At 43.4% G+C, this 27,818-nt stretch overlaps 1 protein-coding gene across 1 annotated transcript in view; it reads left to right on the forward strand.

The window, feature by feature from the left end:
• WDFY4 (WDFY family member 4) overlaps window positions 1-27,818 on the forward strand; it is a gene marked incomplete at its 5' end in the record, with an annotated part of 233,527 nt that overhangs the window by 30,392 nt on the left and 175,317 nt on the right. Inside the window, one exon of the mRNA XM_081104486.1 lies at window positions 17,575-18,155. Coding sequence (XP_080960612.1) covers window positions 17,575-18,155 — 581 coding nt within the window. The remainder of the gene's footprint in view (window positions 1-17,574; window positions 18,156-27,818) is intronic.

Raw genomic sequence — 27,818 nt, forward strand, 5'->3', positions numbered from 1 at the left:
ATGCCTTTAGAAAAATTGTTCTTTTCTTACGTGCTGCTTAAGAGAAGAGCAGACAAAAATGCAAATACCCCAGGAGGCTGCGCTTGGAGCCTCTCGAGCATTTGGATACAACCTCATAAAATACACGCGCGTGTGTCAGGAACACGCCACACTGGACAGAGCAACCTCATAAAATACACGCTCGTGTGTCAGGAACACAACACACTGGACAGAGCAACCTCATAAAATACACGCGCGTGTGTCAGGAACACGCCACACTGGACAGAGCAACCTCATAAAATACACGCGCGTGTGTCAGGAACACGCCACACTGGACAACACAACCTCATAAAATACACGCTCGTGTGTCAGTAACACACCACAATGGACAGAGCAACCTCATAAAATACACGCTCGTGTCAGGGGCACAGCACATGGGACACACGGCTCTGTGTGAAATGCACGCTCCTGTGTTAGGAGCACACCACACTGGACAGCACAGCCCGTGTGAAATACTAGTACAGGCTCGTGTGACGGGAGCACAGCACCTGGAGGACTGGTGAATGAAAAAAGAAAAGTAGAAAATGAAACCATCGGCCTACTGATCAATGGCCATTTACTCACGTCGGGAATGAGTGAGCTTGCTTTGCCCTTGGCCCTGGTGGAGCCAGTGTCAGACGCGGAGGAAGCGCTCCTGTCAGGACGTGGCCTAAAGGTGACACATGCCCCTGGCTTCCCCGTAGCTCACAGGTGACAGGAAACAAGAGGGTGAGTTAGTTCCAGGGCCAAACACCATTGAAGATGATTTATATGAAACCAAAACGGAAAGGTAAGTGCCATTTGCAAGACACCAGCGCCGCGTGCTGGTGAAGTGGAGGGGCTGAAGGGGCGTGCAAGGAGGGTAGGAGCAAGGCCTCAAGCCCCCATGACGGTTCGCAGCTGGGAAGGGCCTTCCTTCACGTGGTCCCCTCGCCTCTTAATGTTCCGCAGACGCACATCTGAGAGCTTCTGACACTAAATGGCAGCGTGGGGTTTGCACCTCAGACAAGTGAGTTAAAGCCTGTGGCCGCTCCTCCGCGCCACGCTGCTCGCTGCACTCCTCTGTGCGTGCGCTGGCCTCACCCGCCTCCTGTGCCCAGGAGCAGGGCAGCAGGGCCCCAGTAGCCAGGCCGCGGTCTCCGCTGGGCAGCGGCGGGGTCTCCGTCTGTGCCTGGACAGTCAGATCAAAGAGAAGGAAGTTTGGGTTTACTTTGCTCGGAGAGTCCGAGTGTTCGGTTCGTCGTAGGAGAGCCCTGCTTTGCCCAAGGAAAGCCCATCTTGTTTCCTCTCTCGCCCAGAGGTGCCTATGGGAGTGCCGCCTGGGTAGGAGGACTGGGTTTCTAGCATTCCCCATGTGAGGCCATTATGGTGTTTTACAGATGCAATATCACTGCAGCATCGCACTACCAGGAGAGTCGTCAGGGACAAGCTCTGTGCGCTGTTTTAACAGTCACTCCCGGGCCGATGCTGCCTTCTCCCGGGTGCCGGGCGCTGCGGGGTGGTCGCGGGGTGCCTGGAGCTGCCCTACTCTCCCAGGCGCAGGGCTGGCAACATCCTGCCATTGCAGGGGGTGGTGGGGAGGGTTGGGGCCCCAGAGCGTTCCAGACTCAGCCACCACGGAGTCATATGAGTGCCGACCCGTTTGCTGAAATCTGCTGTGGGATTTGCATCCCCCAAGTCATCTGGGGAAGCCGCTGGGGCTTCAGAAGCAGGTGGACAGTGAGCTTCTGCTGCAGGCCCTTTCAGAATAGTGGGTGACCCCTGCCAGAGCACGTGCCTGCCAAGTGGGTCGCACGCCGAATGAGGGGGATGCATAGAGTGGGGGGACCTCGAAGGCAGTACCTGGCCCCCCAGGAAGGTTTGCCTTCTCTGAAGGGCACTCACCTCAGGCGTCACCCTTCGCTGCACTCCCCGAGGCAGAATCCGCCAGCCGCCCCCGAGGAGAAATCCCTCCAGAAACACCCACTTTAGGGCAGGTGTGGCTGAACCCAGTGGCACTTCCATACCAACACAGACCGCACCACCGAGTCCTGGCAAATGATAACTGAGTTAAAGCGTAATGCAAGCAAATGAATTTCCCCTCCACAGCAGGTGGGGCCATGATTGGGTTATGCACAAATTCAGATTGATTTGCTAATATACATTTAGCCGCTCAAGTCTGAGCTTAATCACATTACCTCACCGATCCTCCAGCATGACACATAGAAAATTATGAGGAAGAACAAATAATAGAATGTGAGATAAATCCTGTTAGTCCTAACGTAGTTAGCGCTCTGCAGCAGACATCCATTTTATAGATTCAAGCTGGAGGAATGCTAACTCAGAGCCGATGACACAGTAACTGAGTTAAGGAGGAGAAAATGGGCTTAACGCTGACCTTTCCTGAAACGTGTCAACCCCAGCCTGATTACTTTGACTTCAGCTGATTAAATTTGCTCCCTGCCGCAGACTCGCTCGCCCTGGTGATGCATTGTCACGCAAAGTTGAGTGACAGTAATGGAGACCCTTCTCCTGGGCCTCCCGTTCCTGACAAATTGTTTCCTGAAGTAGCACAGTATTTATTTCCCTTTGTGATAGAAATGTTTCTCTTTAGTTGCTATGAAATTAAGCCTTTGTAATTGGATTTTGAACTCTTTACTACATGACTCTGCAAATATGAAATTAACCCCATCCCAAGAAATAATAGAGCAGTCTAAGTTCTAATGAGATTACCCCATTCTAGATAATGACCCTGAATTTAATAAATCAAACAAAGCAACAATTAAGGACAGCCATCCCTTTCTCCCCCCTCCCAGCAGGAGGAGAAAAGGGCCATCCCGGAATTTCAGGGATCAGACACTCTGAGAGACACAGCTCCTAGGAGAACCATTACTGGGTGGCTTCTCCGTGTAAAATACCTGCTCTCACCACTCTGAATGATGGAGTCCTTCTGAGCAATAGCTGGTGTCAAATTGGACAAAAGTAGAAGGTGGTTTCTTGAGGGAAGAGGGGGTTTTAGTGTTCAGACAATGGACTATAATCTGATTAGTTTTGTTTTTAATTGCTTTCCTTTTCTGGTATTTGTTTTGTCATATGATAACCAAAAGAGCTTCATTCATTCCATTTGTCCTGGACAACCTCTAATGGTTTAGGAGCCATTGAAAGACTTCACATAAAGACTTTAACATCCCAGAGCAGCTGGTGGTCCGCGGGCCACTGGTGTTTGTAAGGTCTGAAAGGTTGGCGACTGCTGTCCTAGAGCATAGATTTCCTGATGGCTTCATGGTTTATTTACTGTTCAGGGCACGGGTTACATGGCCAGGCGCCGGAGGTCAGCTTTAAACAGCACAGTGCTCACTGTAACACACACGTGTTCAGCCTTTCCCGTGGCTGGTCAGTGGCAGGAAGGAAGCACCACCACACACACTTCAAGGTTAGAGTGTGTTTCCAACTCAGAGAAGTAAATACTATTGTCGGGAGTGAATGTCTCACACAGGCAACACGGACACAGCACATCTGTCTGCAGCCTCTTCTGGCCCCAGTGTCAGGTCATCAGGGAAATTGTGCCACTAGGCCAGGGGTGGGCAAACTTTTTGACTCGAGGGCTACAATGGGTTCTTAAACTGGACCGGAGGGCCGGAATAAAAGCATGGAGGGAGTGTTTGTGTGAACTAATATAAATTCAAAGTAAACATCATTACATAAAAGGGTACGGTCTTTTTTTTTCAATAGTTTTATTCATTTCAAACGGGCCAGATCCGGCCCACGGGCTATAATTTGCCCACGGCTGCGCTAGGCCCACAGGTCAGCTACTATGTAAGGCCACCTGGAAGACACTGGGAGTCATACAGACCTACCTAATACATAGAAGCAAGCACAAAGAGGCAGCCAAAATGAGGAGACAAATAAACATCTTTCAAATGGAAAAACACAAGAAAACTCCAGAAAAATGTAGGTAAGCAATCTACCAGATATAGAGTTCAAAACAGCTGTTATAAGGATATTCAAGAAACTCAGTGAGAACTTCAAAATGATAGTAACCTTTAAAAAGGATATAGAAGTCATAAAAACACCATCAGAAATAGAGAATACACTAGCAGGAATCAATAACAAATGAGATGGAGCAAATGATGAGATTAATAATTTTGAAGAAAGGCGGCAGAAGCAGGCAATACTTAATCAGAATAGAAAAAAAAGAATAAAAAATGGAGAGCATTTTAAGGGACCTCTGGGATAACATCAAGCATAACAACATTTGCATCATAGCGGTACCAGAGGGAGAAGAGACAGAGCAAAGGATTGAGAACCTATTTGAAGACATAATGACTAAAACCTTCCCTAACCCTGGTGAAAGAAATAGACAGACAAGTCCTGAAAGTGCAGAGCCCAAACAAGATAAACCCAAAGAGGCCCACCCCAAGACACAACATAATGGAAATGGTAAAGGCTGAAGACGAAGAGAGAATCTTAAAAGCAGCAAGAACAATACCGTTAGTTACCTGCAAGGGAGTTCCCATAAGATTGTCAGCTAAATGCTCAACAGAAAATTTTCAGGCCAGAAAGGATTGGCATAAAATATTTAAAGTGATGAAAAGCAAGAACTATAGCCAAGACCACTCTACCTGGCAAGGTTATCATTTAAAATTGAAGGAATAATGAGCTTCCTAGACAAGGAAAAGTTAAGGAGTTTATCACCACAAAACCAGTATTACAAGAAATATTAAAGGGACTTACTAGTATTTAAGATGTAGCAAAAAAAAAAAACAACAACATAAATGTGAATAATAAAATGGCAATAATTATGTACCTATCAATAACCACTTTAGATGCAAATTGATTAAATGCTCCAATTAAAAAAATGCAGGGTAGCTGAATGGATAAGAAAATGAGATTGATGCATTTGTTGTCCACAAGAGACCCCCTGTAGACACACAGACCTTGAAAGTGAAGGGAAGGAAAAAGATATTTCATGTAAATGGAAACAAAACAAGGCAGAAAGCTGGGATGGCAATACTTATATCAGACGAAATAGACTTTAAAACAAAGGCCATAGCGAGAGACAAAGCACATTTCATAGTCATAGTGGGATCAATCCAACAATAGGCTATAGCCCTTGTAAACAATTACCTGTAGGTGCACCTAACATAGAAGCACCTATAGATAACTAAGCACCTAATGGACATAACGGGAGAGAGTGACAGTGATACAGTCATACTAGGGGACTTTAACACCCTACTGACATCGTGTAGACTTTTCCAAACAAAAGTACACTAAGGAATGGTGGCCTTAAATGACAAAGTAGACCAGATAAATTTAACTGGTATTTTTAGAGCATTTCTCCCCCTAACAGCAGAATATGCATTATTTTCAAGCTACACATAAAACATTTTCTAGGATAGACAACATGTTGGGCCACAAATAAGTCTCAATAAATGTAAGAAGATTGAAATAATTATTGAACATCTACTCTGACCACATTGGTATGAAACCAGAAATCAATTTCAAGAAAAAAAAACACAACCCTGAAAAACAGAAACACAGGGAGGCTAAATAATATGCTAGTAAACAATGAGATCAAGGAAGAAATGAAAAGACATCTTGAGACAAATGAAAATGAAACACAGCGACTCCAAATCCAGCAAAAGCAGTCCTCAGAGGGAAATTTATAGTAGTACAGGCCTACCTCAAGAAACAAGAAAAATCTCCAATAGACAATATCACAGAACACAATTTCTTGTCGTCTCCCCTGTTGCCAGCAATTGGAGAGCTGCGCTAGACACATGCTGAGTACGTTGCCCGGTTTAGTAATAACTGGATTTGTCAAAGCTGAGGCTCCTTCACTCTCACAGTTTCATGAAGTTGATCTAACTTCGCTCTCGCAATTGCCTCAGATTGGAAATTTCAATGTGCCGTATGTAACAGCTTTCTTTCTAGTGTTTTTTTGTGTAGCAATTGTGGCCATTGTGTTTGGGGGTATTTTCTTTTCTTTTCTCTATATTTTTAAATTTAAACATATTTTACTTTTCAGTTACAATCTACACTCAGTACTACTTTGTGTTAGTTTCAGGTGTACAGCACAGTGCTTCCCAGGGGTCCTCAGACTTTTTAAACAGGGGGCCAGTTCACTGTCCCTCAGACCGTTGGAGGGCCGGAATATAGTTTTTTAAAAAAACTATGAACAAATTCCTATGCACACTGCACATATCTTATTTTGAAGTAAAAAAACAAAACGGGAACAAATACAATATTTGTATTTGCATGTGGCCCGCGGGCCGTAGTTTGAGGACCCCTGGTAGACAATCACATACTTCACAAAGTGTTCCCCCAATATTTGCAGTCCTACCTAGCACCACACATAGTTATTACAATATTATCTATAATAATAAAAGCGTAATATGCAAATCGACCGAACGACCCAACAGCAGAATGACCATCTGGACGACCACGCTACAACATGCACCGGCACCACGCCAGCCAAGGCGGGTGCCATGCAATTGGTCATGAGACCGCACCATCACCCCATGATCGCCCTGCAGAGGGAGGCCCAGGCCACCAGCCAGTGGGGGCATTCTATTGGGGTGGGAGCTCTGTGATGGCCACAAAGAGGGAGGCCCAGGCTACACTCTGCACACCGATCATCATTGAGCCCTGGCCGGGTGGGCGGGGCCTCCCTCTGCAAGGCAATTGATCTGGGGGCTCCGCGACCAATCACCCCACAGAGGGAGGCCCAGGCCAGCCAAGCAATCGCACCCCAAGCCTATCACCTGTAGAGAGAGGCCCCTGGTGGTGGGGGAGGGGGGGCAGCGCTGCACAGATGGCAAGCAGTGGCAGCGGCGGGGGCGGGCCTAGCTGCTGGCAGCTGGGGGAAGGAAAGCCCTGATAGGCCCTGATCACCGGCCAGGCCTAGAGACCCTACCCAAGGGGCAGGCCGGGCTGAGGCACACTTCCTGCCCCCACATGATTTCATCCACCGGGCCTCTAGTTAATTATATTTCCTACTTTACATCCCATGACTGTTTTGTAACTACCAATGTGTACTTCTTAGTCCCTTCATCTTTTCCACCCAGTCCCCCAACTACCCTCCCCTCTGGCAACCATCAGTCTGTTCTATTTTGTTTATTCCTTTATTTTGTTCTTTCGATTCCACGTATAAGTGAAATAATATGGTATTTGTCTTTCTCTGACTGACTTATTTTACTTAGTATGTTACCCTCTAGGTCCATCCATGTTTTTACCAATGATAAGATCTCATTCTTTTTATGACTAACTAATATTTCATTGCATACAACACAGCATTTTTATCCACTCATCTGTTGATGAGCATTTGGGTTGTTTCCATAGTTTGGCTATTGTAAACAACACTACAATGAACATAGGAAAGCATGTATTCTTTCAAATTAGCGTTTTGGGTTTCTTCAGATATATACTCAGAAGTGAAATGGCTGGGTGATAAAGGAGTTTAATTTTCAATTTTTGAGGCACCTCCATACTGTTTTCCATAGTGACTTGCACCAATCTGTATTCCGATGAATGGTGACACAAGTGTTCCCTTTTCTCTACATCCTTGCCAGCCAACATTTCTTTGTTTGTTTTTTAATTCTCACCTGAGGGCATGCTTAGATAGAAGAAGGAGGTGGGGAGAGAGAGATATGAAAGAGAAACATTGATTAGTTGCCTTCTGTATGTGGCCTGACCAGGGATCGAACCCTCAACCCAGGTATGTGCCCTGACTGGGAATCAAACTGGCAATCTTTTGGTGATCATGCTCAACCAAATGAGCCACTCCTACTAGGCTCAACATTTGTTTGTTGATTTATTAATGATTGCCATTCTGACAGGCATGAGGTGATATCTCATTGCGGTTTTAAATTGCATTTCTCTGATGATTAGTGACATTAAACATCTTTTCATGCCCATTGGCCAACTGTATGTCCTCTATGGAGAAGTGTCTAGGCGCGTCCTCTGCCCATTTTGTAATTGAATGTTTGTGCTTTTGGTATTGAGTTGTATGAGTTCTTTATAAATTTTGGATATTAACCCTTTATTGAATGTATCATTGTCAAATATCTTCTCCCAATGGGTCGGTTGTCTTTTTGTTTCATTGATGGCTTCCTTTGCTGTGAAAAAACATTTAGTTTGATGTAGTCCCATTTGTTTATTTTTTTTTTTTTTGCCTTTGTTTCCCTTGCACAGGAGACATGTCAGAAAATACGTTGTTAAGAGAAATGTAAGCTTTACAGCTTACGTTTTCTTCTAGGAGTTTTATGGTTTCAAGCCTTACATTTAAGTCTTTAATCTATTATGAGTTTATTCTTATATATGGTGCAAAAATGTGGTCTAGTTTCATTATTTGCATGTGTCTATACAATTTTCCCAGCACCATTTATTGAATATACTGTCTTTACTCCATTGTATGTTCTTGCCTCCTTTGTCCTAATACTAATTGACCATATAGGTGTAGGCGTTTTTGTCTATATTCAGTTGTATTGATCTGTATATCTGTTTTTATACCAGTACCTTGCTCTTTTGTTTGCTATGGCTTTGTAGTATAGGTTGGCATCAGATAGTGTGCTATCCCCCACTTTGTTCTTTCTCCAGATTGGTGAGGCTATTTGGGATCTTTTATGGTTTCATCATATAATTTTTCGGGTTATTTTTTCTAGTTATGTGAAAAATGCCATTGGTATTTTTGTAAGAATTGCATTGAATCTAGAGCGCTTTGGGGACTATGGGCACTTTAATGTTAATTCTTTCTATCCATGAGCACGTTATATGCTTCTATATATGTATGTGTTTTTCAGTTTCTTTCTTCAGTGTCCTATAATTTTTTGAGTACGGGTCTTTTACCTCATTGGTTAAATTTATTCCTAGGTATTTTATTTTTCTTTAATGCATTTGTCAGTGGGATAGTTTTATTAGTTTTTTGCTGGGGTCCAACCCCAGCAGGTCCAGGGGTCCCCAAAGGTGTGGACGGAGTCAGTGAAGAAGGAATGACACAGAGACAGCGCTCAGTTGATCAGCAGCCTAGCCAGGATCTCTAGCCAGGATCTCCAGCCAAGTTCTGTTCAGGATCTCTAGCGAAGTTCTGGTTAGTATCTCCAGCCAAGTTCTGTGTCCATGTTCTCTTGCTAGGTTCTCCAGCCAGGTTCTCCAGGTTCTCCAGCCAGGTTCTGTAGCCATGTTCCCTCGCTAGGTTCTCCAGCCAGGTTCTATACAGGTTCTCCTGTCAAGTTCTGTCGCCAGGTTCTGTCCAGGTTCTCTCGCTAAGTTCTGTCTCTAGGTTCTGTGGCCAGTTTCTGTCCAGGATCTTTTGCCATGTTCTCTCCAGAGAAGTTCTTCTGTCTCTAGGTTCTGTGTCTAGGTTCTGTGTCTAGGTTCTGTGTCCTGTTGTCTTGTTACATCTGTATTTATACCAGTTGATTCCAATCCTATCAATCTCTATTCCAAAGATTAGGGCGTTTCTTATCTCCATTCCAGGGAGTAAAGATTATGTAGCTTAAGCATGATTGTTCGTAGTTAAAGTGATTAATTACCCTCCTGGCACTTAGTTAAGGGGTTTTATTCCCTCCCTAACTTCAGGGGAAAATCCCTACCTGGGGAAACAACCTTTCTCAGAGAGGTGACCTTGGTTAAAACACATAGTGCCAAGAAGGTGAGCAAACATGTTAAGAACAGTATGCCATATATGCCAGGTCCCTTGAAACAGCAAGGATGGACCAGGTTCCGGCAGTTTTTCTTTCTGATAGTTCATTATTAGGGTATAAAAATGCAGCTGATTTCTGAATATGTATTTTGTATACTGCTGCTTTGCTGAATTCATTTATCAGTTCTAGTAATTTTTGGTGGAATCTTTAGGGTTCTCTATATACAATATCATGTCATTTGCAAATAATAACAGTTTTACTTCTTTCTTTTCAATTTGGATGCCTCATTTCCTCTTCTTGTCTGATTGCTATGTCTAGGACTTCTAATACTGTGTTGAATAAGAGTGGTGAAAGCAGACATCTGTCTTGTTCCTGATCTTAAGGAAAAAGCTCTTAGTTTTTGGCCATTAAGTATGTTGTTGGTTTGGGTTTTTCATATATGTCTTTATTATATTGTGGTATGTTCTCTATTCCCACTTTGCTGAGAAACTTTATTATAAATAGGTGCTAGATTTTGTCAAATATTTTTTTCTGAATCCATTGATATTATCATACTAGAGGCCCAGTGGACAAATTTGTGCACGAGTGGGTTCGGCCAGCCTGCCCCAATTGGGGCTGATCAGGCCAGGCCGGCCGGGGGACAGGGGCCACAGGAGGTTGGCTGGCTTGTCCCGCCCTTGATCAGGCCGGTTGGCCGGTCGCAGTATGCGTCGTAGTGACTGGTCATTCCGGTCGTTTGGTCATTCCAGTTGCTTGGCTTTTATATATACAAATGATTTTTACCTTTCATTTTGTTTATTTGGTGCATCATGTTAACTTATTTACAAATATTATACCAACCTTGCATCCTAGGAAGAAATCCCACTTGATCATGATGTATTGATCATTTTTATGTTGCTGAATTTGGGTTGCTAATATTTTGTTGAGGATTTCAGCATCTATGTTCATCAGGGATATTGGCCTATAATTTTCTTTCTTTGTAGTGTCTCTATCTGGTCTTGGAATTAAGATAATGCCCCTCTTGTAAAATGAGCTTGGGAGTCTTCACTCCTCTTAAATTTCTTAGAATTGTTTGAAAAGATAGGTTTTAGTTTTTCTTTGAATGTTTAGTAATATTTATCTGTGAAGCTATTTAGTCTAGGACTTTTATTTATTTAACTAATTTTGATTATTGCTTCGATTTCATAGGTTGTAATTGGTTTGTTCAGATTTTTTCTTTTTTTATTATCTTAAGTTTTACATATGTCTCCTTTTTTCCCAATTGATTCTCCCACCCCCAGTTTCAGCAATAATTCCCACCCTGGGCAAGCCCCCACCACCTCAGTGTCTGTGTCCATTGGTTATGCTAATATGCATGCATACAAGTCCTTTGGTTGCTCTCTAACACCCCCCTCCCCTGCCATTTGTCTCTGGATCTATTCTTGTTCATCAAATTATGTTGATCATTATATGCCACATATGAGTGAGATCATGTGATATTTATTTTTCTCTGACTGGCTTATTTCACTTAGCATAATGCTCTCCAGTTCCATCCATGCTGTTGTAAGTGGTAAAAGTTCCTTCTTTTTTATAGTGGCTTGGTATTCCATTGTGTAGATGTACCATAGTTTTTATTTATTTATTTATTTTTAAAATACATTTTATTGATTTTTCACAGAGAGGATGGGAGAAGGATAAAGAGTTAGAAACATCAATGAGAGAGAAACATCAATCAGCTGCCTCCTGCACACCTCCTTCTGGAGATGTGCCCACAACCAAGGTACATGCCCTTAGCCGGAATCGAACCTGGGACCCTTCAGTCCGCAGGCTGATGCTCTATCCACTGAGCCAAACTGGTTAAGGCTGTACAATAGTTTTTAAATCCACTCATCTGCTGATGGGCACTTAGGCTGTTTCCAAATCTTAGCTATTTGTAAATTGTGCTGCTATGAACATAGGGGTGCATATGTCCTTTCTGACTGGTGTTTCTGGTTTCTTGGGATATATTTCTAGAAGTGGAGTCACTGGGTCAAATGGGAGTTCTGTTTTTAACTTTTTGAGGAAACTCCAGTCTGCATTCCCACCAGCAGTGCACGATGGTTCCTTTCTCTCTGCATCCTCGCCAGCACTTGTCATTTGTTGATTTGTTGATAATAGCCATTCTGACAGGTGGGAGGTGGTACCTCATTGTCGTTTTGATTTGCATCTCTTGGATGATTAGTGACTTTGAGCATGTTTTCATATGTCTCTCAGCCTTCTGTATGTCCTCTTTTGAAAAGTGTCTACTTAGGTCCTTTGCCCATTTTTTGATTGGATTGTTTATCTTCCTTTTGTTAAGTTGGGTGAGTTCCCTGTAAATGTTGGAGATTAAATCCTTATCAGATATAACATTGGCAAATATGTTCTCCCATGCAGTGGCCTCTCTTGTTGTTTTGTTGATGGTTTCTTTTGCTGATCAGAAGCTTTTTATTTTGATGTAGTCCCATTTGTATATTTTCTCCTTAGTCTCCATTGCCCTAGGAGCTGTGCCGGTAAAGATATTACTAAGACACCTGTCTGCTATTTTGCTGCCTATGGAGTCTTGTAGGATTTATATGGTTTCCCATTTTACATTTAAGTCCTTTAGCCATTTTGAGTTTGTTTTTGTGTATGGTGTAAGTTGGTGATCTAGTTTCTTTTTTTTTGCATGTATCTGACCAAATTTCCCAGCACCATTTATTGAAGAGACTGTCTTGACTCCATTGCATGTTCTTGCCTCCTTTGTCAAATATTAATTGAGCATAATGGCTTGGATCAATTTCTGGGTTCTCTGTTCTGTTCCATTGGTCTATATGTCTGTTCTTGTGCCAGTACCAGGCAGTTTTGAGAACTATGGCTTAGTACTATAGTTTGATGTCTGGTATTGTTATCCCTCCAACTTTGTTCTTTCTCAGGATTGCTGTGGCTATTTGGGGTCTTTTTTTTTTTATGCCAGATGAATTTTTGGAGAGTTTGTTCTAGATCTTTGAAATATGCTGTTGGTATCTTAATGGGGAGTACATTGAATCTGTATATTGTTTTGGCTAGTATGGACATTTTAATGATGTTGATTCTACCAATCCATGAACATGGTATGTTCTTCCATTTGTTTATGTTTTCCTCTATCTCTTGTTTCAATGTCCTGTAGTTTTTCGAGTACAGGTCTTTTACCTCCTTAGTTAAGTTTATCCCTAGGTATCATAATTTGTTTTGTGCAATGATAAATGGGATTTATTTTCATTTCCCTTTCGTGAGTTCATTATTGGTGTATAAAAAGGCCATAGATTTCTGGGTGTTAATTTTGTATCCTGCTACATTGCCAAATTCATTTATTAGGTCTAGTAGTTTTTTGATGGAGTCTTTTGTGTTTTCTATGTACAGTATCATGTCATCTGCCAATAAAGACAGTTTTATTTCTTCTTTTCCGATTTGTATTCCTTTTATTTCTTCTTCTTGTCTGATCACTATGGCTAGCACTTCCAGTACTGTATTGAGCAGGAGTGGTGAAAGTGGGCATCCCTGTCTTGTTCCTGTTCTTAGGGGAAATGAGTTTAGTTTTTGCCCATTGAGTATGATGTTGGCTGTAGGTTGGTCATATAGGGCTTTTATTATGTTGAGGTACAATCCCTCTAGTCCTACTTTGATGAGAGTTTTTACCAAGAAAGGGTGTTGGATTTTGTCAAATGTTTTTTCTGTATCTGTTTATATAATTATATGATTTTTGTCTCTCAATTTGTTTATGTGATGTATCACATTTATTGATTTGTGGATATTGTACCATCTTTGCATTCCTGGAATAAATCCCACTTGGTCATGGTTCATGATATTTCTAATGTAAGGCTGGATCCAATTTGCTAGAATTTTGTTGAGGATTTTAGCATCTACTAGTATGTTCATCAAAGATGTTGGCCTGTAGTTCTCTCTCTCTCTCTCTTTTTTCTTTTTTTTTTTTTTGTGTGGTGTCTTTATCTGGTTTTCGAATTGGGGTAATTCTGACTTCATAGAAAGAGCTTGGAAATTTGCCTTCCTCTTGAATTTTTTGCAATATTCTGAGGAGGATAGGTTTTAATTCTTTGAATGATTGGTAGAACTCCCCAGTAAAGCTGTCTGGACCATAGCTTTTGTTTGCTGAAAGATTTTTTGATCACTGCTTCAATTTCTTCTGTGGTTATTGGCCTATTCAGGTTTTTCCAGACTTTCTATTTGTTTTTTCTTGATTGTCTTGGAAGATTGTATGTTTCTAGAAATGTATTCATTTATTTCAGATTGCCCAATTTGTTGGCATATAATCTATACTAATAAAAGGGCAATATGCTAATTAGGGCAGATGTCTTTTGGATGTCCATCTGGACATCCATCCAGACAAAGCCACAGTGGCTGCGAGGGCCTAGGGCAGGGGTGAGCAAACTTTTTGACTCGAGGGCCACAATGGGTTCTTAAACTGGACCAGAGGGCCGGAACAAAAGCATGGATGGAGTGTTTGTGTGAACTAATATAAATTCAAAGTAAACATCATTACATAAAAGGGTACGGTCTTTTTTTTCAATAGTTTTATTCATTTCAAACGGGCCAGATCCGGCCTGTGGGCCGTAGTTTGCCCACAGCTGGCCTAGGGCCTGTGCCATACGGGAGGGGTGGGCTGGTCTGGCACTCATGCAGGAGGGGCGGGCTGTTCCAGTGCCACTGGTCCAACCACAGCCCCTTTTGCAGAGGTGGTGAGAAGGCAGCACTGTGCCCCCTCTGCAAAGGTGGGGCAGCCTGGTCCCAGTACTGCCTCTTCTGCAGAGGCAGCCACAGAGGCAGCAGCACAGGCTCGGTCCAGGCACCATGCCTTCGCAGACGCTGGACGGGGTGCAACTTACTGTGCCTCAAACTCCCACAGCCCCTCCCCCAGGCAGCCTGGCCCCAGATTGCCCCCCATCCACCAGGGGGCAGAGGACAGGGCCAGCACTAAGAGGCGAGGGCTGAGGGCCTGCAGCTGTGGTGGCCAGCAGTGGCAGCGGCAGCGGGGTGATGGGGGAGCACCTTCCCCTGATCAGCTTGGTTGTCTCCCTCAGAGGAGGACATCCCATCCCCTGAGGGTTCCTAAACTGTGAGAGGGGGCAGGTCAGGTTGAGGGACACCCCCTCCCATGCACAAATTTTGTGCACCAGGTCTCTAGTTATTTATAATATCAAATAAACAATATAACCTTATACCTAAAGGAGCTAGAAAAAGAAAAACAAACAAAGACCAAAGTGAGTAGAAAGAAGGAAATAATAAAATTAGGAAGACATAAAAAAAATAGAGCCTATAAAAACAGTAAAAAAGATCAGTGTAGCCGAAGCTGGTTTGGCTCAGTGGATGGAGCGTCGGCCTGCGGACTGGAGGGTCCCAGGTTCGATTCCGGTCGGGGGCATGTACCTGGGTTGCGGGCACATCCCCAGTGGGAGATGTGCAGGAGGCAGCTGATCGGTGTTTCTCTCTCATCGATGTTTCTGACTCTCTGTCTCTCTCCCTTCCTCTCTGTGAAAAATCAATAATAAAAAAAAAATACCTTTAAAAAAAAAAAAAAGATCAGTGTAATTAAGAGCTGGTTTTTTGAAAAGACAAACAAAATTGATAAATCTTTAACCAGATTCATCAAGGAAAAAAAAGAGAGAGGACTCAAATTAAATCAGAAATGAAAGAGAAGTAACAACTGACTCCACAGAAATACAAAGGGTTATAAGAAAATACTATGAACAATACTAGTACATGCCAACAAACTGTACAATCTGGAAGAAATGGATAAGTTCTTGGAAACATAGTCTTCCAAGACCAAACCAAGAAGAAATAGCAAATCTGAACAGATCGATTACCACTAAAGAAATAGTTAGACCATATCCTCACCCAGGAGGAGAAAGCCATGGTTATTGCCTAGTCCTTAGTACTCAGTGGTCTCCATCTTTCTTGCAGTCTGTTCTACCATCCAATTGCATCTCTCATGAGCCCTGAGCTTCATCGGCCTGATGCTGAGTTTCTTTCAAAGAACGAAGTAACAAACTCAGTTTCTCCACAATTGTCTTCCTGAGCTCTGGTGGACAGTTATTTATCTAACCACTAGAAGTCTTTTTCTATAACCAGGGGGGAAAAAGTTGGCCCATGTTGGTTAGGATGAATTTTTCTACTTCACCCTATGTTATTATTTTTCAATTTTGAACATAATTGTGGGCTTTGGCCGTTCATAGATTTTCCTTGTTACTACAATGTTTGTCTTGTTTTTTTAATTTCTCAAAATGTCATGGGTGGAGCAGTGGGAACCCTTTCAGCAGCGCCGTGGCCATCAGCGCTTTGTCATCTTTGAGAGTCCTCTCCTGTGCGCACTCACTCAATCCTGGTCCTTCTGTGTCCTCCTACCCAGGCATGGGATTGACTTCCCACCAAGCTCAGGTTTCTGTAGAGGCTGTAATGTAGATAACAGCGTCTGGGTGGTAGGGGCACCCAGATAAACACTGGTTCTACATTAGGATTGCCAGCATTTCAGGGATAGAGCTGAAAATTATCTTATTCCCCCAAAAGTGTATGGCTTCACAGTTCATAGTTACCTGTAATTTCACTAAGTATCTATTTGACTTTCTCTATATGAGTTTTTATCTAGTTTATTCCCTCCTTTTATAAATCTATCCTACAAGTTTCTCTATTAACTTCCAGCTTTATGCTATTGGTTGTCATCCTAAACTGTGCATGTAAGAGACAACATCACCCCCTCCCCCCCCGCGGCCTGTTTCAGGCATCCTGGAATTGACTAACTTGTGCTGTCCACACCATTGTCTTCCTTGTGTCACTAGAACATTAAATACCTGAAAGGACAAACAATTCAAATCTCTCTCCAGAGCTGACCAACTCAATTTCACGGCCTGGCCCCTGGCTCTGGGAAACATGCCCAAGATGCCTGGACGGGGCCCCATGCAATTGTTGTGAAGAGTAAATAACTAAAGGAAACAACTAGAGGCTTTTAATATTTATCTAAAATCACCCACACATTCTTCACTCTCTTGGTTTTGAAGCTTTAGCACTGAATAGGAATTTTTTAAATGCAGTCCTTCCAAAGCATTTATTAAATACCTAGTGTATACCATGCACTGGGCTCGATGACTGACACTTTGTAAGTGCACAATAAATGTTTGATTTAAAAGGAATTAAAAGTTTGTCTGCCCAGTAACAATCTCAGCAATCTGGAGAAGGCAGATTCTACTTGTACGTTAGAATAGCCAGAACTTTCGTGAGTGCTCTCGGGCAAGCGTCATCTATGGGTTTCCGCCCGTTAAAGGTTCCTCTTCTCTATGTTGATTCCCTCATAAGCTCACACCAGACTTTAAGTAGATTCCTTTACTATCATTCCACATTTAACAGTGGTACCCATGCTTGCACAGAGAGAGATGAGTAAGAATGAGTTGCATTGTATAGATTTCACTGTGAGCAGTGACCTTTGCAATAGAAGAGACCGTTCATTTCATTTGTTCAGCGACTACTTAAAGGTGTGCTGTGTTGCACAGCAGTGAGCAGCCTGATCGTCTGGTGTGCCACTGGGGGAGGGCTGAGGCAGTTTTTAAGTAGCTTCAATACAGTGTGATGAGAGTTTTGATCGGGGCATTGGAGGGGCTGTGTGAGCACAGGCTGGGAGAAGGAGGAGCGGGGGGCCCGGGAAAGCTTGCTTTTGAGATTTGGGGCAGTAAGTCCACCCCACAAATGAGCATACTCTTTCAAAGCAGCCATTTGAAAGAAGGCTCGAGGGCAACCTAAAACTAAAATGAAGAGGAACAGCATGACCTCCCGCTGTTTCAGAATTGCCCCAGGTCGCTGGCTGCACCTGTGCCGCTGAGGGAGGGCCCGTGCTTCGGCCGGATGTGCGGGAGCTCAGCGCTAAAGGCCTGTCTCCTGGGCTTGACTCACGTTTATGTTGTTGGTCTTTCAGTCTCTCCTCCGGATCCTGGAGACGCCCAAAGGCCGTGCTGCTTTCAGAGTCTCCAGTGGGTTCAACGGGCTGCTGTCCCTGCTCTCTGACCTGGAGGGTTCTCTCCAGGTCCCCCCCGGGCAGATGTGGGGGGCGGTGTCCCCCAGCCAGACCCTGGGCCTGGTCCTGCACACCCTCTGTGCGCTGTCCGCAGCGCTGCACCTGGACCCTGTCAATGGGGACTTCTTCCGGAGGAATGGGCTCTTCGAGAAGCTGGCCGAGGACCTCTGCTTGCTGGGCTGCTTCGGGGCCCCCGAGGAAGAAGGAGCCGCTCTGCACTTTGGGGAGACCTCCAAGGCCAGGCCATTTGCTGATTTGCTGAGGGTGGCCTTCTCCTCTGTCAGCCTCTTCCCACCCAAGATACAGAGCTGTCTCCAGATCCTCAGCTTCCTGGACAGCATGGCCAGCGGCACCCTCCACCAACGCTGGGACCTGAAGGCGCCGCTCAGAGCTGGGCCGGAAGCAGCTGTGGACGCCCAGAAGGGAGAAGCTGGCAGCGACCCCCACGGCAACTTCGAGCAGTGGCCAGACCTGGAGGAGAGGTAGAGCTTTGCTGCCTGCTTTGCCATCGGGTCATCAGTGTATCTGTCTCCCGTTTCCTACCCACACATCCTGCAGGTGGAGTGGGCAGAAAGCCGAGGCTACAAGCTGGGTGTGCAGAAATGTCACATGATTTTCTGTTCTTTAAACCAAGTGAACTCTGACTCCCAGCTCCCCTACCATGGGAGCTAACAGGAAACCAATCTGAGGGCACACAGGGTCGTGGGGTGCTGTTGGGTCTGGCACACTGACCAATCTTGGAAACTGGGTGCAGACTCCAGAGATTGGCTCACTTTCTCTTTGGCATCTTTGCTGCTCCTGGAGCATGGGTGCCTGTGCCTGGCCTCCCGTGTGTGCCGGCAGCTTTGTCCTGTGTTATATGCCCCTCAGGGCACTGCCAGGGGATGGTGAGGCCCTTTGCCTCCCAGGACACAAAGCACAGTGTCCGTCCCAGCCATGGCTTCTTCCTGTTCTTACTTGCCGTCCCCACTTCCCCTGGCAAGGACAATCGCTCCTCTCACTTCCGGAGGCTAATCTCCTCACTGAGCTCAGACTGCCCCAAACCACATTTCACTTTCACTTCTAACACAGAATCCCACTAGAGCAGCGGTTCTCAACCTTCCTAATGCCGCGACCCTTTAATACAGCTCCTCATGTTGTGGTGACCCCCAATTTCATTGTTACAAATTAAACATAATTAAAGCATAGTGATTAATCACAAAAACAATATGTAATTATATATGTGTTTTCCGATGGTCTTAGGCGACCCCTGTGAAAGGGTCGTTCGACCCCCAAAGGGGTCGCGACCCACAGGTTGAGAACCGCTGTACTAGAGCGAGGGAGGGCAGAGAACCCGCCACGGTCTGGAGCCGGAGGGGAAATGAAAGGGCAAAACAATAGTTGGTGTCTTTCTTCATTCCTCCAAAGCAGCAACGGCCAAGTTCAAATTCGCATTGTGATAAGCTGTCCTGCCACCACTTCTCTGTTGTCTCCCTTAGCACCGCAGGGCATATGTATCCGAAGAAAGCTCCCCTTGGCCAGACTCTAATGTTGCAGTCGGTGTGATTGTGTTTGCTTGATTGGGTAATCTGGTAAATTAATTGGTCTTCTAATCTCGCATTCCTGCACAAATTGCTCATGATATAATTATTGTTGGATTTGCTTTGCTAATTTTTAAAGGAGTTTTGTTTCTGAGAAAATTTGGCTTTCTACACTCCTTCTTGACTATCAAGCCTCACAGCGGGCCACGTCTTCTGGTCCCTGCGATGGAACTTGGCAGTGAATCTCAGGCGCCTCCTGCTTTCTTGTGAGAAGATTAATTCTTGTCAGAATACATTTCTTTTTATTCTTGAATCATTCTTAGTTATTTTTCAAGTCTATTTTCTCACTTTATCTAAGTTTTAATTTATTGACTGAGGCTTTTTATAACACCCTTGTTACCTTTTATTTCTCATCTTATGGATGGTGTCTTCTCTGGACCCCAGCACCCAGAGTTCTTGGCAGAGGTTCATTGGTTAGTCTGTCCTATGAACTAACTTTCAGCATATTCTGTCACTCATATAGAAATGTTCTCTATCTTTTTTGGTCCTTCTTTCCTTCTACTTTCTTTGAGTTTATTTGTTCTGGTATTCTTTTTCTTAATTTAACTGATTAGGAGATTAATTTTCAGTCCTTTTTTAAAATATAAATTTTCTGGTAACTACTACTTCAGCAGTATTACACAAGTTTTATATTGTACTTTCAATATAATTTAGTACTAAGTATTTCCTAATTTCCCTTCTGGACTTAATATTTTTATTCTTGAGCCTGGTTTAATTGGCAAGTTTCCAAAGTTATAGAATATTTTTGGTAAACTCTCTTGGTTTTTGTCTAAAAATGTCTTTATTTCTCCCATAATTCCTGAGTGATAGTTTTGCTGGCTATACAGTCTTGGTTGACAGTTATTTTCCCACAGCACAGAATGGGAGCCAAAAGCTTCCAGTGTTGCCTTTGAGAAATCAGCTGCATTTTTAATGCTCTTCCTTTGAAGGTAATCTGTCATTTTTCTCTGGCTGCTTTTAAGATTTTTTCATGATTCTTGTTTTATAGTTTTACTATAATGTGTCTTTACTTGGGTTATTTTGAAATTTATTCTGCTTGAAATTTATCAGAATTCCTGAATTTGATAACTGTCTTACATCAGTTCTGGATATTCTCCTTAATTTATTACCTCTTCTCCATCTTTTTTATATTATACTTTTCTAGAACTTCAACAATGATATGTTACCTTTACTTTTATTCTAGCTTCCAGTTTCTCATATCTCCTATTTCTCTTTCACATTTTCAGTGTGTTTGTCTCTGTGTACTGTATTTTGTACAATTTCTCTTGATCTCTTTTCCAACTCACTGAATCTCTTAGTAGCTGGTTGTAACATAACTAGAGGCCCAATGCATGAAATTTGTGCAAGGGCCTTGGCCACCGCCACCGCCACCTCTTCCTCAGCCCCTGTTTGCCTCAGCTTTGTCTGGAAGAACATCTGGTCTAATTAGCATATTATGCTTTTATTATTATAGATGTTTAATCCAGCCACTGAGGTTTTGAATTTTTAATTTCAGTGATCATATTTTACATTTCTAGGTACTATTTTGTTCTTTTTCAAATGAACTTGATGATTTTATAGCTCTTCTCCTTGCCCATATTTTTCTCTCCTTTATTTCTTCAAACATATGAATCATAATTCTTTTTCCCTCCTGGGTCTTTTGAGAGTCTGATTCTACAATCTGTTTTTTCTGTGCTGTCACTTGAGGGTCCCTTGTTTCTTTGTGTGATTTATGACTTTTGACTGTGAGTCTTGCCCAGGACTTTCCTTTCCCAGGCTCCATGCAGCCCATCCTTTCTCTGGTCCCCTGGCCTTTCTGCAGACGTGAGAATGAACTTAGTGAGGCTGTGGCTACCTACTGTGAGCCAAGCCTTGGCCAGATTCCAGGCCTTTCCCTCTTTACTTCTCTTTGGTGAGAATTCCCTAATCTGTCTGTTCGGGGCTGGGGGGCTGAGGAGCCTCTGCCCTGGCCTCCTGGACCTGTGCAGGGTAACTTGGGAGCTCATCCTTGAACCTGTCCAGCTGGTTCTGCCAGCTCGCAGAGGGCAGAGAAGTATTTGGCAGCACCAGGAGACATTCAGTAAGTGGTCCTGGCTGATGAAAAGCAATAGCCATTTGTTGAATGTCTCTGGAGTCTGAGCACCAAACACTTATTTTAATTTAATTTCTTCTCAAATCCTAGACTATTACTAATACAGAAACCAAGGCTGAGAAAGGATCAATCACACAGCCAAAGTCACACATTTAGGCAGTGACAGAGCCGGGCTCTGTTCACCTACAAAGGCCTGTGTGTGTGTCTGTGTGTGTGTTCTCCCTGCTTTTTCTAGATACCCTCACAATAATGGTGATGCTTTGCCAAGCATTTTGACACAGTAATTTCTTTCTTTTTTTTAAAAAAATATATTTTATTGATTTTTTTACAGAGAAGAAAGAAGAGGGATAGAGAGTTAGAAACATCGATGAGAGAGAAACATCGATCAGCTGCCTCCTGCACACCCCCTAACTGGGGATGTGCCCGCAACCAAGGTACATGCCCTTGACTGGAATCGAACCTGGGACCCTTGATTCCGCAGGCCAACGCTCTATCCACTGAGCCAAACCGGTTAGGGCTTGACATAGTAATTTCAAGTTTGGTTTCTAGTCTGTGTATGATGTCAGCCTGATTCTTTACAGATAATTCCTATGTCAAATGTCATCCTGGTTTCACAATGAGAATTTTTTAAATGTATAAGGGACCCATGATCAAGTTACGGAGGAGTTCTTCTATTTCCAATTTACTGAGAGTGTTTATCATGAATATGTTGGTTTTTTCAAATGCTTTTTCTGCATATTGTCAGGTGTTTATTTTTCTTATTTAGCTTATTAACATGATGAATTACATTAATATGACTGATTTTTGGGTAGTGAACCAGCTTTCATTTGTGGATTGTGCTCAAGTGACCACCGTGCCTCATTTATTTTATGTATAGTTGCATTTGACTTCCTACTAGTTTTTGAGGATTTTTGCATCTGTTTGTAAGAGATGTTGTCAAGTAGCATTCTTGTACTAGTTGTGTCTGCTTCTGATATCAGAGTAAAGCTGGCTTCATAGAATGCACTGGGAAGCGTTCTCTTGCTTTTTGGAAAGAAGTTGTGTAGAATTGGTGATATTTATCTTTTGGATGTATGTTAGAATTCACCAGTGGAAACATCTGGGCCTGGAGTTTTTTGTTGTTGTTTTTTGTATGTGTGTGAGGAAAGGTTTTTAACTCTATTCAGTTTTTGTAATAAATATAAACTATTCTGGTTATTTTTTTTTGCTTGACTTTTGGTAATTTGTGGCTTTGCAGGAATTGGTCCATTTCATCTAAATTGTCAAATTTGTGTAGAGAGTATTATTTATGGTATTTTCTTATTACCCTTTTCATGTCTGTGGGGTGTGTAGTAATATTCTCTCTTTCATTCCTGATATTGATAGTTGTGTCTTTTCTTTTTTAGTTAGTTTAGATAGTAATCTTTCAATTTTTAAAATGTTTCCAAAGAACCAAATTCTTCTTTCATTTATTTTCTCTATTGTTTCCCAGTTTTTAATTTCATTGATATTTACTATCTTATTATACTCTTTCTATTTGCTCTGGGTTTATTAATTGATTTATTTTTAAATAGCATCTTATGGTAGAAACTTGGATTTTTCATCGGGGACCTTTTTTCTTTTGTAATGTAAACATTTCAATCTATATGTTTTCTTCTAAGCACTGCTTTAGTGGCACCTCACAAACTTTTCTATGGTCATTATTATTTAAGCTCAAAATATTTTAAATTTTTCTTGCAACTTTCCATTTGACCCAGAGACTATTTAGAAATATGTTGTTTACAACATGTGTGTACTTAATATCACTGTACTGTACACTTAAAATAGTTAAGGGAGTAAGTTTTTTGTTATGTGTATTTTACCACAGTAAAAAAAAAAAAAAAAAAAGAAGAAGTATGTTGTTTCATTCCCAAGTACCTGGATCCTTTTCAGCTTTCTTTCTGTTATTTACTTTGACTTTAATGCTGTTGTGATTAGAGAATGCACTTTGGACGATTTTATTTATTTAAGATGTTTTAAGGTTTGTTTTATGACCCAGAGCCCATCAGATTTTGCCATGTGTTCCATGAAAACTTGACAAGAATGTGTATTCTGCAGTTGTTGGGCGGAGTGTTTCTAAAATGCCAACTATAGCAGTTGGTTGGTGGTGTTCAATTCTATCTCTTTGATATTTTTCTGTCTACTTTTTCTACCAATTATTGAGAAAAGAGTGTTGAATTATATATAATTGAGGGTTTTTCCTTTTGCTTCTTTCAGTTTTTATGAATTCTGATGCTCTTTGATGAGGTGCCTGCACATTCTGGATGTTATGCCTCCTTTAATCATTATGCAACACTAGAGGCCTGGTGCATGAATTTGTGCACTGGTGGGGTCCAGTCAGCCTGCCCCAATGGGGGCCAGTCAGGGGTGGGGCTGGCCGGGGCACAGGGCCACAGTTGTTCCAATTGTTCCGGTCCTTCTGCCATTTGGTGGCTTGGCTTTTATGATACAGTACTAGTGGCCTGGTGCACAAAATTTGTGCACAGGAGGGGGGGCATCCCTCAGCCCGGCCTGAGCCCTCTCTAATCTGGTACCTCTCGGGGGATATCCGACTGCCAGGATTAGTCCTAAACCAGCAGTCGGACATCCCTCTCACAATCCAAGATGGCTGGCTCCTAACTGCTCACTTACCTGCCTACCCGATTGCCCCTAACCCCTCTGCATGCTGGCCGGCTCATCCCCAACATCCCCCCTCCAGCCTCATGGCCCCCAACTGCCTTACCCTGCCAGCCTCGTGGCCCCTAACTGCCCTCCCCTGCTGGCCTCATGGCCCCCGACTGCCCTCCCCTGCTGGCCTCCAACAGCCCTCCCCTGCCGGCCTCAAGGCCCCCAACTGCCCTCCCTGGCCGGTCTCCCAGAAGGTCTCCTGGTCTAATTAGCATATTACCCTTTTATTAGTATAGATTAGTCAGCTCAGACAGCCATAACAAAATACCACAAATTTGTGTGGCTTAAAAAACAGAAATGTATTTTTCTCAGTTCTGGAGGCTGGAATTTGGAGTCAGGGTACCAGCAGAGCGTCGTCCCATACACCAGAAAGTGGTGGATGGATTGCCAGGCAGGGCACATGCCCAGGTTGCAGATTCAATACCCAGTCCAGTGAGTGCAGGAAACAATGGAATAATGTTTCTTTCTCTCTCTTCCTTCTTCTCTCTGAGATCAATTAAAATTAATGATAAATAAATGTTCTATAAGTATGGTTTTAACAGGAAAGACATTAGTGATCTATGAAAAATTCATTATAACACATATATACAGCATGACCTCATTTTTAAAATAAATATTGATTAATTTTAGAGGAAGGGAGAGGGAGAGATAGATAGAAACATCAATGATGAGAATAATTGATAAACTGCCTCCTGCACCACCCTACTGAGGATCAAGCCCAAAACCTGACCAGGAATCATATTGTGACCTCCTGGTTCATAGATTGATGTTCAACCACTGAGCCCCACCAGCCAGGCCCCATTTTAATCAATACCAGGCACATGAGGTACATTGGCAAGATCTCACTCCTAGACAACAGTCTGAAATTGTCCAAACTCCTTTGCAGCTAGGTTTCTGGATATGAATTTGTTTCTGCCAATTGGATGTGCTTGCACAATATTTTGAAGGCAGAAGTGGGGCAGAGGCATCTTCCCACAGTTTGGGCTGTTTGCTGCTGGTGGTCATGTTTGCAGAGATGTGGAGGGTTTCTGCAGTGGAATCCAGGCTGTGCACAAACAGTTGTGGCAGAGGCAGTGCCCAGTGACCTGTTCTGTGGGAGCTGGAGGGCACTTGCGGGGGCAGCAGTTTCCAGATCCCCGGGTCACAGCTGTGCCAGAGTGTCCTAGAATTCAGTTGTGTCTGAGAGGGCAGCTCCTCCCGCTGGGCAGGGAGTCCTTCCTGGGGGCCCAGCCCAGTACCCACTCCTCCAGCTTTTGGTGATTTCCCAAGCACCAGCTCCCTGTGCTAAAGTCTTTCCTGCCTAAAATAGCAAAGATCTAAAAACGTTTTGGATCCTCTACTGTCAACGAAAACAGTGCTGCACAGGGTCAGGCCTGAGAAGTGGGTGAGGTGTTGCGAAGGCTCCCTTCTTTGCGTCTCAGCTTCCTCTTCTGTAGAACGGAGACCAAAGATTGTATCTGTTCATAGTTACTGGAGACCGTGGCAGCTGTGTTTCCTGAAGATGGCCACATTTCCCATCCCTCCTGTGGCCTTGCCACTTTCTGCCATGTCCTCTCTCTTGAAGCGGGCTAACCTCTGATGTGCTGGTAGGCAGTACACTGGTTGCCTGCAGAATTCCAAGGCCAAGGCTGAAAAGGCACAGGGCTCCAGGGTTTCCAGCTCTGGCCCTCCCCTCGCAGCTTGAGGCTCTGGCTGGCACAGGGCCTTGCCCTCCTGGCTCACTTCCCCTCCTGTCAGTGGTCAGCGGCCCAGTGCCTCGCTGCACACCATGGCCCATCTGCTGTTGCTGCTGGGCCCAGTGGGCAGGGTAAGAGCCCAGGTCGAGCCTCATGCCTCCTGGCTCCTGTGTGCCACCTCCTCCTGTGCCCTTTGGCCCCTATTTTTGCCACTGCTCTGACCGAGGCCAGATGCCCAGGTGCTGTGCATGGCCTGCAGGGACTGCTGTGTCCACCAGGAAAGCCTCCTCACCCCATCCCAGACTTCGGCGCCCTGATCATAGGTCCACTTCCGCCAAAGGAGAGCTGTGCCCACTCAGTTGCCCAAGACCGAGCACCTCCAAGGTCCCTGGACCCCATATTTCTGCCAGCCAAGGTGGCTAGCCGGCTGGCCCCACCCTGGTCAGGGTGTTGGGGGCGATCCAGCCCAGATCTGGCTGGTTGGCTGCTGCAGTGCATGTCATAGGCACCGGGTGTTCTGGTCGTCCTGGTCGTTCCACTGTAACGGTCACTGGGTTTTTATAGAGAGAGATAACCTGTTTATTCCTGGCAATATTCTTTCCTCTGAAGTCCTCTTTCCCTAAAATTAACAGAGCCGCACCAGCTTTCTTTGGATTAGCGTTAGCATGGTATACATTTTCTATCCTTTTACTTTTAACCTCTCTATATTATTATATTTAAAGTGGATTTCTTGTAGATGGCTTATAGTTTAGTCTTTTGCTTTTTCCATTCTGTGATATGTTTCTATTAATTGGTGTATATAAACCATTTTTGGTGTGTTTGGATTTATGTCTACTATCTTATTTGCTTTCTCTTTGTTCCCTCTTTTTTTGTTCCTCTGTTTCTCTTTCCCTACCTTTTTGTGGATTATTTGAATGTATTTTCTTAGTTCATTTGAATTTACCTTCTGAACTCTTTACTCTCTCCCTTTGTTTAGCTTCTTTAGTGCTTGTTCTAAGGAGTATGACAAACATACTTAACTTTTAACAGTCTACTTATAATTAATGTTTTGCCGCTTCAAATAAAGTATAGAAACCTTACCTCTATGCAGATCCCTTTGTCCTCCCCTGTTTCTGTTATAGTTGTCATATGCATTCTATTTAGTACAATTTTCTTTCAGCCATTATGCCTGTTTTAAGAACTTAAGATATAAAATAGTCTATTATATTTATTCAAACATTTACCATTTCTGTTGTTCTTTCTTTCTTTTTTTAAATATATTTTATTGATTTTTTACAGAGAGGAAGGGAGAGGGATAGAGAGTTAGAAACATCAATGAGAGAGAAACATGGATCAGCTGCCTCCTGCGCACCCCCTAACTGGGGATGTGCCCGCAACCAAGGTACATGCCCTTGACCGGAATCGAACCTGGGACCCTTGAGCCTGCAGGCCGACGCTCTGTCCACTGAGCCACACCGGTCAGGGCATCTGTTGTTCTTTCTTCATTACTGAACTACCAAGTTCCTTTCTGTTATGGTTTCCTTCTCATCTGAAGGACTTCTTTTAGTGTTATATTTTAGAGAAAATTTAATGACAAGAAATTCTCTGTATTTACCTCCACCTGGGAATGTATTTATTTCTGCTTTAGTTCCTGAAAGATATTTTGTTTTATCCTGAAAGATAGGAAATTCTGTGCATTTCTTTTCAGCACTTAGAAACATTGTTCCCCTGCCTTCTGCTTTCTCATGAGAAAACTCACAGTCATTCACACGGCTGTTTCCCTGTGTGTAATGCATTGTTCTTCTCTGGCTGCTTTCAGGATTTCTCATTGTCTTTAGGATTGAATAGCTGGTTATGATGTGCCTGGGCATGGACTTTTCTGTTGATTTTTTGCAATTAGCTAAGCTTCTTGAATCTTTAGGGTTATGTGTTTCACCAAATTTGAAGAAATATTGGCTAAAACCTTCCTGAACATGTTTTATTTTTACACCACACTCTTCTTCCTCTCTTGAGGAACTCCAACAACTGGAATATTAGTTAGATTCTTTGGTTTCATGATGTGTGACATTGAAACTTTCTTCGTTTTTTTTTGTCAGATTGGGCAATTTCAAGTAATTTATCTTCAAATTCATGAACTCTTTCCTCTCTCACCTT

This window comes from Myotis nattereri, assembly GCF_964212035.1.
Source record: "Myotis nattereri genome assembly, chromosome: 13".
In the NCBI taxonomy this organism is placed as follows: Eukaryota; Metazoa; Chordata; class Mammalia; order Chiroptera; family Vespertilionidae; genus Myotis; species Myotis nattereri.